At 40.0% G+C, this 13217-nt stretch overlaps 1 protein-coding gene across 3 annotated transcripts; it reads right to left on the bottom strand.

The window, feature by feature from the left end:
• Positions 1 to 4629: 4629 nt before the first annotated feature.
• Positions 4630 to 12626, bottom strand: mogs (mannosyl-oligosaccharide glucosidase). Of its 3 annotated transcripts, none has more exons than XM_044189120.1 (5): positions 12507 to 12626; positions 10031 to 10394; positions 8735 to 8958; positions 8367 to 8560; positions 4630 to 7241 (listed from the first exon to the last, which is right to left on the bottom strand). In XM_044189120.1, the coding sequence occupies exons 2-5, from the start codon at positions 10377 to 10379 to the stop codon at positions 5471 to 5473; spliced, it is 2538 nt and encodes an 845-aa protein (XP_044045055.1). In that variant the 5' UTR covers positions 10380 to 10394; positions 12507 to 12626; the 3' UTR covers positions 4630 to 5470. The 3 variants fall into 3 exon arrangements, with proteins under 3 accessions (XP_044045055.1, XP_044045053.1, XP_044045054.1); XM_044189118.1 differs by having other exon boundaries at positions 12455 to 12572; XM_044189119.1 differs by lacking the exon at positions 12507 to 12626 and adding an exon at positions 12277 to 12441.
• Positions 12627 to 13217: the final 591 nt, after the last annotated feature.

Below are 13217 nucleotides of genomic sequence, written 5' to 3'. Positions count from 1 at the left end.
TCAAGTGCTGTGTTGTACTTTTCACTAATGCCTTTTTAAGTTTGTGGATGTAATGCAGATTTTTTGGAGCAATCCTATGAAAGCCAGGGTTGCACAAGAGCTGGAGAAATTCATCTGCCTCCCCCAAATCACATTCTGACATGTCTCACAGTCAAATCTCCCCCCAAGGCGCTAGATGAGGGAACATCTTCAATCTAAACCTGGATACAATAGGGCCTGTAAGACACCGCAAAAATGGATTGGGAGTGCTAAAACCACAGAAACCTCTGCCGGAAACACGACTTTCTATAAATACAAGATACTCGCCTCAGCTGCCAAGTTCGTTATTTTCTCTCCCTCTCTCTCTCTACCATGTTGGGCTCTGCATAGTTATATATACTACATCATCATTCAAACACTGGGCAATTGAAAGAAAAATAGCACAAATAAGAAAAATAAAAGCAGCGGAAGCGTGGTTCTTCTTTTGAAGGAACATCTCTCTCCTGCTCTTCCTCTGAGAGTGGGAGTGGGTTAGGGAAGCCCGGTACCAGGCCCCGATGCTGTTGCTGCTGTTGGTGTGGCAGGTTTCCCGTGCGATCCAAAAATACTTTCGCACTCGCCCACTTTGGTCCCCAGCCGCCTGTACTCTTTGGTTCTACAACAGGGATGGGTGAGAATCATACTCAGCTCTCCAATCGTGATTGCGGAATGCCCCAGTGTTTCTTTAACCATGCCCCCAGACTCCTCCACACACATTGCACTCGCATGGCTCCCACCTTGCCCTCTTCTCTGCTGGATCCTTGCTCGCAGCACTCTGACAGTCCAATTCTTGGGCCTGATCCAGCTACTGTACCTGCTGTTACCTAACTGCATGGCCATTTTCAAGAGAAATCCATGAAATAGAACAGTGAATTTTCATATTTTCTTTTAATTACACCATCTCCACAATTGATTCAAAAAATGTTTGATTCAAACTAGAGAATGCCTTCACTCCCATATAATTGATAGTATGTAAGATAACAGTAAATAAAGTGCAATAAATATGCAATTTGACAGTACATGTAATTTTTTGCTTTACTAGATACAACAACAATCCCCTTAGACTGAAGCTCATTAACATCTACTACAAAAAATCATTATCATGCAACATGGGACTAATTGCATGTACTTTTGACCAACAGAAGCTAATACGTCTACATAATCTAGTCTCTGACTCATCTGCACCCACACTGATTTCTATTTGTTGCTCTCAATCCATTGACACCACAAGGTGTATGAAAAGATATGCATGTTAATAATTAGAAAGCATTGTTTCCATCACTGCTTTATTGATGCACATACAGTCATTATGGGGGCATGCAATGCAAACACATTCAAAGAAATAGCTAACAGCAGACATGTGAGGAAACAGATGAAGAATGTTAAGAGCTTGCAGCTAACAAAAGTAACTATGGAAACGGCCAGCTCTACATTGCACTAGCTTCCACAGCTCTCTCCAGAAATAAAAACTGTTGGGCTAAGAGCGAATCAGGTAAAGACAAAAGATCCCGGGTGAACCTATTTATAGTGGGCCTTACATAACATACATAAACCTATGTTGGCTGAGGCAAGTTTGGTGCTCAACAGCAAGCTTCTGAGGGGCAAAGGCAGGGTACAGAGAGCTGGAGATGCTGGATTCTGCAGGGTATTTTATAGGAAGACATTAAGAATAAACAGCAATTAGGCCAGTGTGGATGATGATGCTGATGGTAACTGAATTAAATAGAGGGAGTAAGACTGTTTTGATGTCAGGGAGAACAAACACTGTTACACTGTCCTGGGAGGGCAGTGATGTCAAAGCCGGAGTTCCACGAACATTAACATGCAAATAAAAATTGACACATTAGTTCAACAGTTCATTGCCACGAGGCCTGAGGAATACACAAGAAAAAATGCATACATCACAAGAAGCAGAAGTTCATAGCCAGTTTGCCCGAAAGCCTTGTTAATTTGTGCGGGAGGCAAAAAAGTTGTGTCAGAGGAGTACACACACACACACACACACACACACACACACACACATTATTATGTGGCCTCAGGACAAAACATCTGACATCTCCAGTGAAATGATATGAACATACAAGCCCACATACTTACAGAAAACCTGTGTGAGAGCCACTGTAATGCAGGAGCAGTGATCATCTAGAAATACAGCCTGCCACCATATCTTAAATCCAAATTGAGCCATTAGCATAATTATCCACTTATACTGCTTTAATTCTAAGTAGCTCTCCATTGTAAGTAAAATGATAGCTAAGCTGTATTCAAAAAGCCTCTTTTCCACTCACTAATGCCTTATTAATTAGCTCCCTCTAGCATAAGTTCCCAGTAATTACATTCAATACAGCAGTCAGTGCTACAAGGGGGGTATTTCCAGCAACTATTAGACAACTTTATAATTACTCTGCAGATGTATAATGATTTCCATCATAAAAATATTCTATTTCAACACTGGGCAGCAGCCATTTGGACACCGCATTCACTCCATATTCACTGCACTCTTTAGCCAATTCATTGGTAGTAGGCAATCACAAAATATTCACTATACAGAAGCTCTGATAAGGTTGGGATGATATGCAAATGAACACTCTCTGACTCATCTGTTTATTATGCAGTCACATTAGTTAGCTCTGATGCTGTTTGGCTATTATCCCATCTCAGTGTGAAAAAAGGGTCTTGGGTGAGGGGGATGGATTGCGCAGTGAGTGCTTTAGTCACACAGATTGTCCGCACTCTTCAAAGAAATAAATGCATTTTCGACTGTAGTTGTATTGAGGGGATGTGGAATCCATTTCCTCTGAGAGAAACAGCGAAAGGCAGAGGATATGGCTCATCTGTGTCCAATTCCCTTGATACCGTGCTGTGCGTTAACAGGTCAAAGGGTCAAATGATGAGCTTGTGTCTCCCACGACTGAGCCCGAAGGCAATTGTTGCACATTGATACATCATATGCTAGTTTTTGAGATCTAAACTCACAACGATTCAGTGAACTGAACGTTTCACAATGTTGAAAAAATGCTAAAAGATGAATTTAAATCCTTTTTCATGATGCCCACAGGTACTAACTTAGTGTTTATTCGTGTTGCTGTTAACTTACAGTATCTAGTGTTTTCATCAGTAGAAATACTGAGGGACATGTAGCTTCTAATAAATGCGGTAAAACTAACAATATGTGGCTTCACAACCTATCTGCTGTTCTCCTAACTGATAGAGGCACTATTTTTAGTCATGCAACCTTAATGCACTGTGCTAAGCCTTCAACTATACGACTGCACATCTAGCCCATTCAAAGGATTCATAAAAGTCTAGAGGTTGGAACCCAGTGGTCATGCACACAGACTGAGAGCCCGCATCAGTGCTCTCAGTACCAACGTTTTATACTTGGTGTCAAAGTATTAATAAGAACATTGCCACTGTATGCCCCGGTGTGTGAATGTATGCCAGCATATGTCAAGGAGTGAAAAGAGTTTGCCATCTATGTACTCTCCATGCCTTTTGATTTAAGCTAATTAAGCACCTAGCCCTCGCAGCAACTGCGCTCCATGGAAACCATGCAAAAAAGCAGATTGACGTCAGCTAGAGGCCTTCGAATGTGCCATCTGACAAAAGAAAGAGGACAAGGCTGCTGTACTTAAGGTCACAGTGTGTTGAAGCTACTGCCTGCTTTGACTGACAGAGGTTTGCTGACATCTGTACTGAAGAGTTATTAAATGCAAGCTGAAGAACAATATCTTGTAATTTCAATACCTTACATGCAAAATAGGGACAGTTTATGTCAATAACTGGAACTGGAGGTAGATAACAATTCTGGCTACTATTGCAAGCAAATCAAATTTTTACTGTTAAAGATGTACACCGAGTATAAAATACCCTTGCTCTCCACTGTACTAACGTTTATTAAATATTACAACTCTTAGATCTTAAGCTTATTCGTATTTTTTGGATAATATTCACTCCTAGGCATTTTTGGGAGTACTGGAAAGATTATAAAAATACAAGAAAAAGAGTCATGGTGGGTTTTCACCTACTGGCTATAAGAGCAACTTTACTAATCCAAGATTATACTTACCATCCAAGATATAAAATGTGCACACATTCAAAAACTATGCATGCAGACTGATGTGATATTTACCATACATGTATGTACTGTAACATGGAGAAACCAACAGTTGTATAAATAAATAGAATTTTTATGTTTACACTGCCTTCTTTCTTAGCGAGTCAATTGTAATACTGAATTTAAGATTAAGTCAAATGCAGTTCTAGTCGCAGCTGTTTTATGTTACGTAAATTAAGGACAAGGATTAATCAATTGTGTTTGCAAAGGCAGACTACTGTGTCGTCTGTTTTATTTGTGAAATACTTGGCTGATTGTTTCATCTGCAGCAACTCCTGAGTAGTAATAGAATAATCAACAATTACAAGCACCCAGTGTGAAGGAGTGTCAGGGCCAGAGCCATAAAAACCAAGCTTAAATCATAAAGGACACAAGTAGAAGGTTATCTTTTGTCTATTGCATTTCAAGCAGAGACTGTAGCTATAGGCCTTAGATTCAATAATTTGCTTAGTAACACACCAACATTACCAAAAAAGTACAGTCTGACAAAAAAATAATTTTAACCATTTATTGTTTTTAACGAAACAAAATCAATGTCACAGTTAATGTATTCCCTGCCAGTCAAACCACGAGTTGTGTATACAAAATATGGCTGCTTTTAGAAGGAGTAATTTTAGAAACGTTGAGCTGAGACTGTAGAACCTTTTTTTGAAAGACTGTGATCAAACAATTTAATATCAAAAAGACCTAAGACAGAGAATGAATGACATATGATTAAAGAACAATGGCACAATAAAGAATAATGGCCCTCATTTGTCAAGTGAATACATGACTTGCTCATTTATGCACTTATTTCCCAGATAGAAACTGAGACAAATCTGAAGTTTTTTTATATACGACATCACACATTTAGCGTGTAAGCATGAACACTCCCTCACAGAGGTGGAGCAGCATATTAAAGAAAAATACTGTAATCACCTGTCTTGATTTTCCATATTAAAACACTGCAGTTGGAAGTTGAAGTTGCCTGTGTCTGCAGTTGTGAGTCATATGAGTTAATTAAGTGTTTTCTAAATGCATCTTAAGTATATAACTGAAGCACTAGACAGTGCTTGGCTCCACATACAGCAAAGACACTTACACTTGTTTGAAATTGCACTTCAGAGAGCAACTGTGTGAAACCTGTTATTTTAATTAAAGGTTGAATGTGGAAATTCGATCATAAATGCCTATTTTTCAGCTGGATTTGAAATTAGTTTTTCAAAGACTAGTAGCGTTTCATAAACCATACAAGACATAATACTATATCTTAACACCTGATCATGTTGTTGTTTCAATCGCATCCAGATAAATGAAGGCCAAAATCTTAGAAAACATGAGATGAAATCTACAGTATCAGTACTGTTCAGCCATCATTAATACTGTCAGGGCTGACCAGCCAGTGAAGGGGTGGCTTCCTTGACCCCTGCCAGTGCTGTCATTGTACTGTTCCCAGATATACCCTGTTTCAACATACTGTCTATAAACATTGTTGATAATGTTAGTCCTGAGTTCCTTATAAAGAGCTGCTGCTTTCTCTTGGTATGGTCCTTTTGTGTTGCTATAGTGGTGCAGGGCTTTGACTGCCAAGTAGTTGATGTTAATCCATATCGGTCCCCTCCAGTAGGGGGCATCGTGTTCTGTGTTTCGCTTCATATACAGTGGATCAGCCTTAGAGAGTGAACGCAGACCGTAGGGTGTCCACAGCTTATTGGAGTCTCCAATGTCACGGAAGATATGTTCTAGTTTGGGTGAGTCCGGTGTAAGAATGTGAAGTAAGAAAGGGAACAAGCTAACATAACCCAAAGCATTAACATACTGCAGCTTGGGGGCCCGGCGGACTGAGCGCACAAGGCGAGCCACAGGGAACTGATAACGAGGTTGTCCGGGAGGCACGTACACCTTCTCCTGCTGCAAGGACACAGCCTGGGTGTGGTTGCCAAAGTCACTGAAAGCACGAAGTTGTTCTGACCAGTGGAGTTCATTCAGCAGGTTGTTGTCCCTGAGCACTTGGTGGGAGAGTTCATACTCCTCATGGGGCTCGCCTAGAAGCCGGGCTATACTTGCCATGATGCCTGAGGCCAAGGCCATCCAGCAGTGTAAATCCACATGGCGTTCATCTGCTGATGGGTGTGAGGCCCGAGGGTAGTCATCCAGCCCAGAAGTCAAGGTCTTGGGATTGAGGAAAAGATTAGTGTCCTTGTCACGTCCGCGCCAGCGGTAAGAGTTTGCTAGGGGTCCTGTCTGTGTGGTGTTGTACCATTCAAACCAGGTTTTCAGTCTGGGGAAGAGTCTTCGGAGCCAAGGCAAGGTTGGTTGATATGCCACCATCTCTGGATTTGAAGAGAGCTGTTCAATTAGTTCCTGAAGAGCTAAGAAAAGTGTAGGTGGGTTGGCATTCTCGTTACGCTGAACTACAAACTCAGCTGGGACTTTACTGCGAGCCTCATCTCCCAGGATCTGCTCACGGGGGATCCAGCCCTCCATATTGATCAGGTCTATCCAGTGGGCAATAGCCTCCCTTGTCACCTGGGGATCCCATTTGCTCAGCAGAAGCTGGTGAAAGCCCTCATCCCAGAGAAATCCTCTAGGAAAGAAAGAGCGTGATGGGACAGCAGTGAATAAAGCACCTTCAGGGTACAGGAGTGGGTATTCATTGTAGACTGACTGTACCACTGACTGGCCATAGAAGTAGCCCATTCCACCCAGCATGTTGCTGAGTGCTGCCTTGCCAAACTTAATGTGTGCTTGGCTAAAACCTTTGCTCTCAAGCCCAAAGGTCTTCTCGAACTTTGCATCAAACTCAGCTTTCCTCTTCTCCAGCTCCTGAGTCATGATGGAGCCCACGAGTTGGTTGGGACGGTTGTGGAAGCTCCCAGACTCAAACAGAACTTCGATCTGGAATGGCGTCTGGATGGTCACCTGGTGAACCACAAAGTCACTGTCTTTCCTTGTGTCAGCGGATTTCTGTTGGTTTTGGTGGGGGGGGGGCTTGTAGGTGTCTACGGCTATGTAATGCCTCTTCTCACCAGAGGGAGAGCTGTAGACAAACCTGCGGTTCAGACTGTGCTTCACAATGTCAGTCAGCTTCTCCAAGCCAGGAGAGACCGTCTGAAGATAGTTGTAACTGAGAAGACAAGAAACCATTGTTAACTGCCCTGTGTTTTCAAAATCGATTAAATCAAAGCAGTCACACATACCTTACCATACCATACCATACCTACCCAAAGTAGTTTATAGTCAGTCACTGACAAAATCTGAGTAATATCTAACTTTAAGCTCCCACTTACACTTCATCATCCTGTACCTTTCTATTTTGCTATGCTGGTCTTCTCTGGCCTTCATGAAAGTGTGAAATATTGGTGCTCCTTGTGTGTTGCTAGCAGAGAGTCTTGATCCACTCAATACAAAAAACTACAAACGGTTCTTTCTGAATGTGGTTATACACCTTCACTACTGACAGCTGTGCTGTTTCAGAAAAAGACTAGAGTCCTTATGGAAAGAGTCTTCTTTTCTTTGGCTTTTCAAACATTATATGTAGTACATATCCTGCTATAATATACAGTATATCACAACATTTAGAAAACTTTCAGAATTAACAAATTGCGCAGATTTGAACAATTTGAACAAATTTGAACAAATTGAAACAAAGGCTGAAAATCCTGCTTTGGCTGCCATCTAGTGGTTGAATTTTCTTTTTACCCCAGTAGTAATGTAGGGTCACACTACAGCACAACATGACATTACTACTGAGTATCATCCAAAGACCACACACCTGAAGCTGGGAAACAAGAGAGGTGCAACAGACTTCAAACTTCATCATTTGAATAATCCTTCTATAAAGGATTTGGAGATTCATCACACTTTAAATCACCACATGCATTTTTTATACATGGATCTTTTACTCATATGCAGATTAAATGGCCACTGTTCATCGCTGCTATATGAAGATGTCTTCTCACCTTTCTGTGGAGGTTTATCTACATATGGCTCATTTAACCTCATTGATTGATAATTGAACTATTTGAATTATTACTGCAAAACATAACTATATTCTGTTCATTTAAAACATCATTTAGTTAAAGTCTTTGGGTCAATTGGTGCAGGCAATTCCTAATTGTCAGTTTTCTTTCCTGCATATCATTAATCCTGATAAAACTACAGTATGTTCCCTCTAGCTTCCTCGTCCATAATCACTCTCTTTTGAAACTGCTCCTGACTTTAGCATTCACTCCTGTATTCACGCATTTACCTGGCATATTTAGCACTGGATAATTCCCCGGTAACTGGCTTTCGGAAGGTGATCTTAAAGTTTCCAAGCTCCTCTGAGAAACCAGTGATGGATGCGAGGCGGTTTCTCTCCTCAACGTGAGCCTCCAGTGAGCCCTGTGTGTCTGCTGCGGCATAAAACATCAGGGAGATGACTGGTGCTTGAGGGGCAGAGCTCTGGTGGGTAAAGACAAAAAAAAAAAAAAAAATCAGCAGCCTACAATTATCAAAACTTAAAACAGAAACCATTCAACATAAACTTTTGATAAATACAAATAAAAAACCCAAAATATATTTGGGTCATGTGAGGGAACACCTGCACATAAGGCTGAATAAACAGTCAGTACTCACATGCTGTTTGGCAGTGATCCTCCACGTCCAGTCTCCTCCGTGATCCCCTCCCATCCTCTTGACAAACTCTGTGGTTAGTGTGAAATCATTGTCTCGGATTTCCTGGACGCCAAAGGTGATCCCATCATGCATCAGCCAGCCATAGCCTTGCAAACGATCCCCTTGCTCACAAGTGTGCCTCAGGTTTACATCCATGTCAGAAAACTGACGCATCCACATCATGCCTAGGGAGATATAACAATCAAAGTAAATACATTTGGTTGTACAGCACAAAGGATGCACAAATGTATTATTTAGAAAGTTATAACTTGTCAACAGTTTCACATAAAAGGTAAGTCCGACAACTCGCTGGCTACATGCCCCACGTTACCAGCCAAATGTGTTTTGAGAACGGCAGTGCTTAATTATCTGTTACTAAATATTGGAAACTGTAGTGCACTTTCGGCTGTCAACTAATTAACAATATTGGTCATCCAAATTGGCTGACAGGGTAAACAGTCCTAGAAACTGTGGCCAGAATTTACTTGAATTTGACAAGTGCCTGGGCTTGTTTCCCACCCTGTCCCTGATCTAGTGCAATTAAACATTGGAGATTTGATTAATGCAACAAAGCAAGTATTTTGTAAAAGCAAACGATTAAATATTAAAGAGAAAATCCACCCTAAATCTAACCCAAGACTCCATGTTTTTTTTATGGCTGCACCATTCCATAAAATGGAAATGTTGTAGATGTATTATGTTTCATTTTATATAAATTTCCCCAAAATTCAGCCTAATATATTTTGTATCTTTAGGAACTTTAGGATCTCTGCTAGAATTTGAAATAAAACAGAATCAGTGGGGTTAAAAAAAATCTCTTTTCATGGTTTTAATCTTTTAACTCATTAAAGTTAATCTGAGTAAACAATGCTCCTCAACCTGCTTCGTCATCATAGCCAACAAATCCAAAATATGGACACATTATCATATCGTCTTCTGAATATCAAGTTAATCTGTCATATACTGTATATTGTGATATTTGATTGTCAGTATCACACAGCTAAATCCATATCCCCACAATGGGGCCTGTGACAGTGACCCAGGTGTTGCATGTCCATTATTCACTGCCTATGTTTCTACATGACATCATCGCTAGTCTTGGTGGCTCAAAAGAAACACATTCACAAAATGAATCTGATCTGTACAATATTTCACAAAAAAGTTACTTTGGTTTGGACTTTGCCTTTAACTGTTCCACCACAAATTTCAGTTTCATTTCATCAAAGCTTCAGTTTGACTCTGGAGGTGTCTGCCTACCTGTCACAATCGACCTGGGACTCCTTGCTTTCATGCCAAAGTAGACCTGAGGCCTGTATGAGCCCCAGAACCTCTCCGGGGAAACCTTGGCACTGCTGCTATCGGCATCCAGGACAGGAGGTGACGGATGCAGGGTCACCACCCGTTTGGCCAGGCTGGACCGCATGTAGAGGGCATAAAAGAACCAGATCAGGCTGAATATGCAAAGGCCAATCGAGATGTTGATGAAGACTTTGCCAAGATCAACTTTCTTTTTCTTCTCTTTGCGGTGAAATGCAGAGGGCTTCTCATCTTTCCTTGGAGGGGGAGCTGCTTCACCAGTGACCACCCTCTTCCTCTGCCTGCCCATCCTACCCTTCTGAAGCTGGAGACAAGAGGAGGAGGGAGGAAGATATTTTTGATTTATAGTCTAATTCTGTATGAATCAATATCAAGGAAACTGACAGGTAACTGAATGTTTCAAACAGCTTTCTTATGAACTTATCACCTGTTCTGTGCATGCATCTATTTATAAAAGGACAAATTACACAAAAGTGTACAACAACATACAGTTTAAAGTTACAAGTCATTTAAATCTTGTAACTACAGTAAAGGATCCAATAATTATTTAACCTTAGCTATCCCATATGTACACAGTAACCTTAGCAGAATTCAGTTCAGTCAGTGCTACACACCTTTTGAATTGATTGAACTGCAAACAGCTCTCAAGCTTTATTAACTGATGTTTTTTTATTACTCTTGTAATTATTTTTATTAAATATAATATTTGTCCCTTGATTATTGATTGTCTGACATACAGTTGAAATGTTCATTTGGATGCCAGTTTATTAGGTAGTCTACACCTAGCCAAACTATTGCAACAAATGCAACAGACTGACATTAAATTCTATTTTAATTAAGGTTATAATGTTCCATTTTTGTTGAAATTGTTTAGAGAAGTGTTGATTCATCTTGATGATCAATCCGGAGAGCTCATATTTAGTCTACTCTCACTCAGGTAGACTAGATTTCAAGCAGTACTGTTGTATTAGACTGCATTAGCTTTAGCTGGGTGTACCTAATAAACTGGTAACTGAGTGTATATTGTTTAAAATGTTTCTCCTCTTTTTGGATAAAAAAAAACTCCCTATCTGAATAAAAGATATATAGAGAAAGATGGTGTTATATGCTGTACAGATTGTAAAGCACTTTGAGGCAAATTTGTGATTTGTGCTATATAAATAAATAATATATACATATTTAAAACAGACTTGAAATTGACTAGACTTTCTTGTGTGTTGCTCTGTGCTGGCTGGTTGTCTGACTGTAACTGTGAGACTACCAGACTAAATAAAAATTATACCAAAAAAAAGTACACAAAAGTCTAGCTGGTTTACAGTTAAACAAGCAAGCAAAGAAAAAGAGGGGTCAGGGTGTACGCTAAGCAGTTCTAACAAAAAGGCAGAGATCTAACAAAAACAGCAATAGGCATACAGGTATTACATGTTTTACACCTTTTGTTTGCACTGTAACCTATAGTTACACTCGGCTGCCAGTTTATTACGCACACCCAGTTAAAATGACTGCAGTCTAATACAACGGTCTTGAAATAAATCCTCCCTTCATGAAGTTTTAGAGAGGTGTTGATTCAACTTAATGATCATTTTGCAATCTGCAGTTTGTGTGTTGCGTTCAATTGTATATAGGCCTACTGAGTAAATTTCAATATTTAGTCTGCGATCAATGATATAAATGAGGTGGACAAAATATAAGAAACACCTCCCAGTATAACTCAATCAATTTCAACCGCACCACAAACTACAGACTCCAAAATCAACACCTTTCTTTCAGCTAAATCTGATTATAATTTTCATTATGATATGATTTATTCCAGTACTGCTGTATTTTAAACAGCATTAGTTTTAGCTAACGTTGTGTACATAAACTGAAAAGGAGGGTAGTTCTTCCATTAACCAAAGCGGCAGAAATCACTATTATTACTAGAGTATATAGAGTACAGAATCTGGCCATAATTATATAAACATCTCAGATAAAAATCGTCCTTATCATTCCTGAAGTGAGTCTTGTAGGAGCCTCCTGTAACGTAACGATTGGTTCATGTCAGCTCACGCTAAAAAGCGGTTTAGCTAGGTTAACGTTAACTTTCCGTGCTGTATTATGGTAGATCCGGCTTTATTACGGCGCCGTCCGTTTTATAAATTAAACTCTATAAATTAAACTTAAATTTAAGAAGCGACCATCGATACCTGTTTAATCCTGAACGCATTCAGTTGGTGACTCGCCACTACGCCCCGGCAATGCAACGTTGCCTGCAGGTTGCACGCTGCTCGCCAGTAGTATCGTAATGCTAACGTTAGTTTTAGTGAAAACGACCGTCTGTCGCAATAAAATATGGCTTTAATAGGTCCGCGGCTAATTAAATACCTGGCCAAATCGTAGTCCTAGCTTAATGTTCATTGAGCAAATGGTTACCAACCTATCAAAATACCAGTCTCAGCTGCTCATTATCCGTTGCTAGCTTACTAGCCACTTCCTGGTTACTAGCCGTTTTCACTGACGTGTACTCCGTTCCCTAGTGTAAGTGTGTGACGTCATCATTTACCGCGTTGCTTTCTCATCATACTACTAAATAATATATATATATACTACGGACATAAGCGAAAAGAAAAAAAATTGCAAATATGACATCATAGAGGGAAATATGTAATTTTATTGAAATATATAATATTAACTTCTTGTGTAGGGGAGTGTGTTGTGAACAGTCTGCTGATCCAAAATAAATCAATAGTACAAAGATGACTGTAGGAATACAAAACATAACCTCTTTTTGACAGTGGACAGCTGCATGCATGAATGAGTGTGTCCTGTGAATTACACCAACAATTTCCAAATATGAATCATTTAACATAATGTCCCTCAAGTTATTTACACTGTAGGCAAAATAAAGCTGTGCTATGAAGACACATAGCCAGGTATCTCAGATGTACCATAAATGGACTCAAGAGTCAGAGCCTTATGAGCCTTTGACCTCAAACTGCTTCTCACTTACAGGTTTTAAGTTAACATTTTTACACCTGCTCTGACCATTAGTCAGACTGGAAATGAGACAAACTGACAAGAGAAGGTACAAGTGAAAGGAATATACATTAAGGATCACAACTGATGACTGATCAACAAATGTGATGAA

This window comes from Siniperca chuatsi, linkage group LG3 (genome assembly GCF_020085105.1).
Source record: "Siniperca chuatsi isolate FFG_IHB_CAS linkage group LG3, ASM2008510v1, whole genome shotgun sequence".
NCBI classification, from domain to species: domain Eukaryota; kingdom Metazoa; phylum Chordata; class Actinopteri; order Centrarchiformes; family Sinipercidae; genus Siniperca; species Siniperca chuatsi.
The sequence above is the reverse complement of the archived record's forward strand: the minus strand, read 5'-3'. Positions and strand labels throughout refer to the sequence as shown.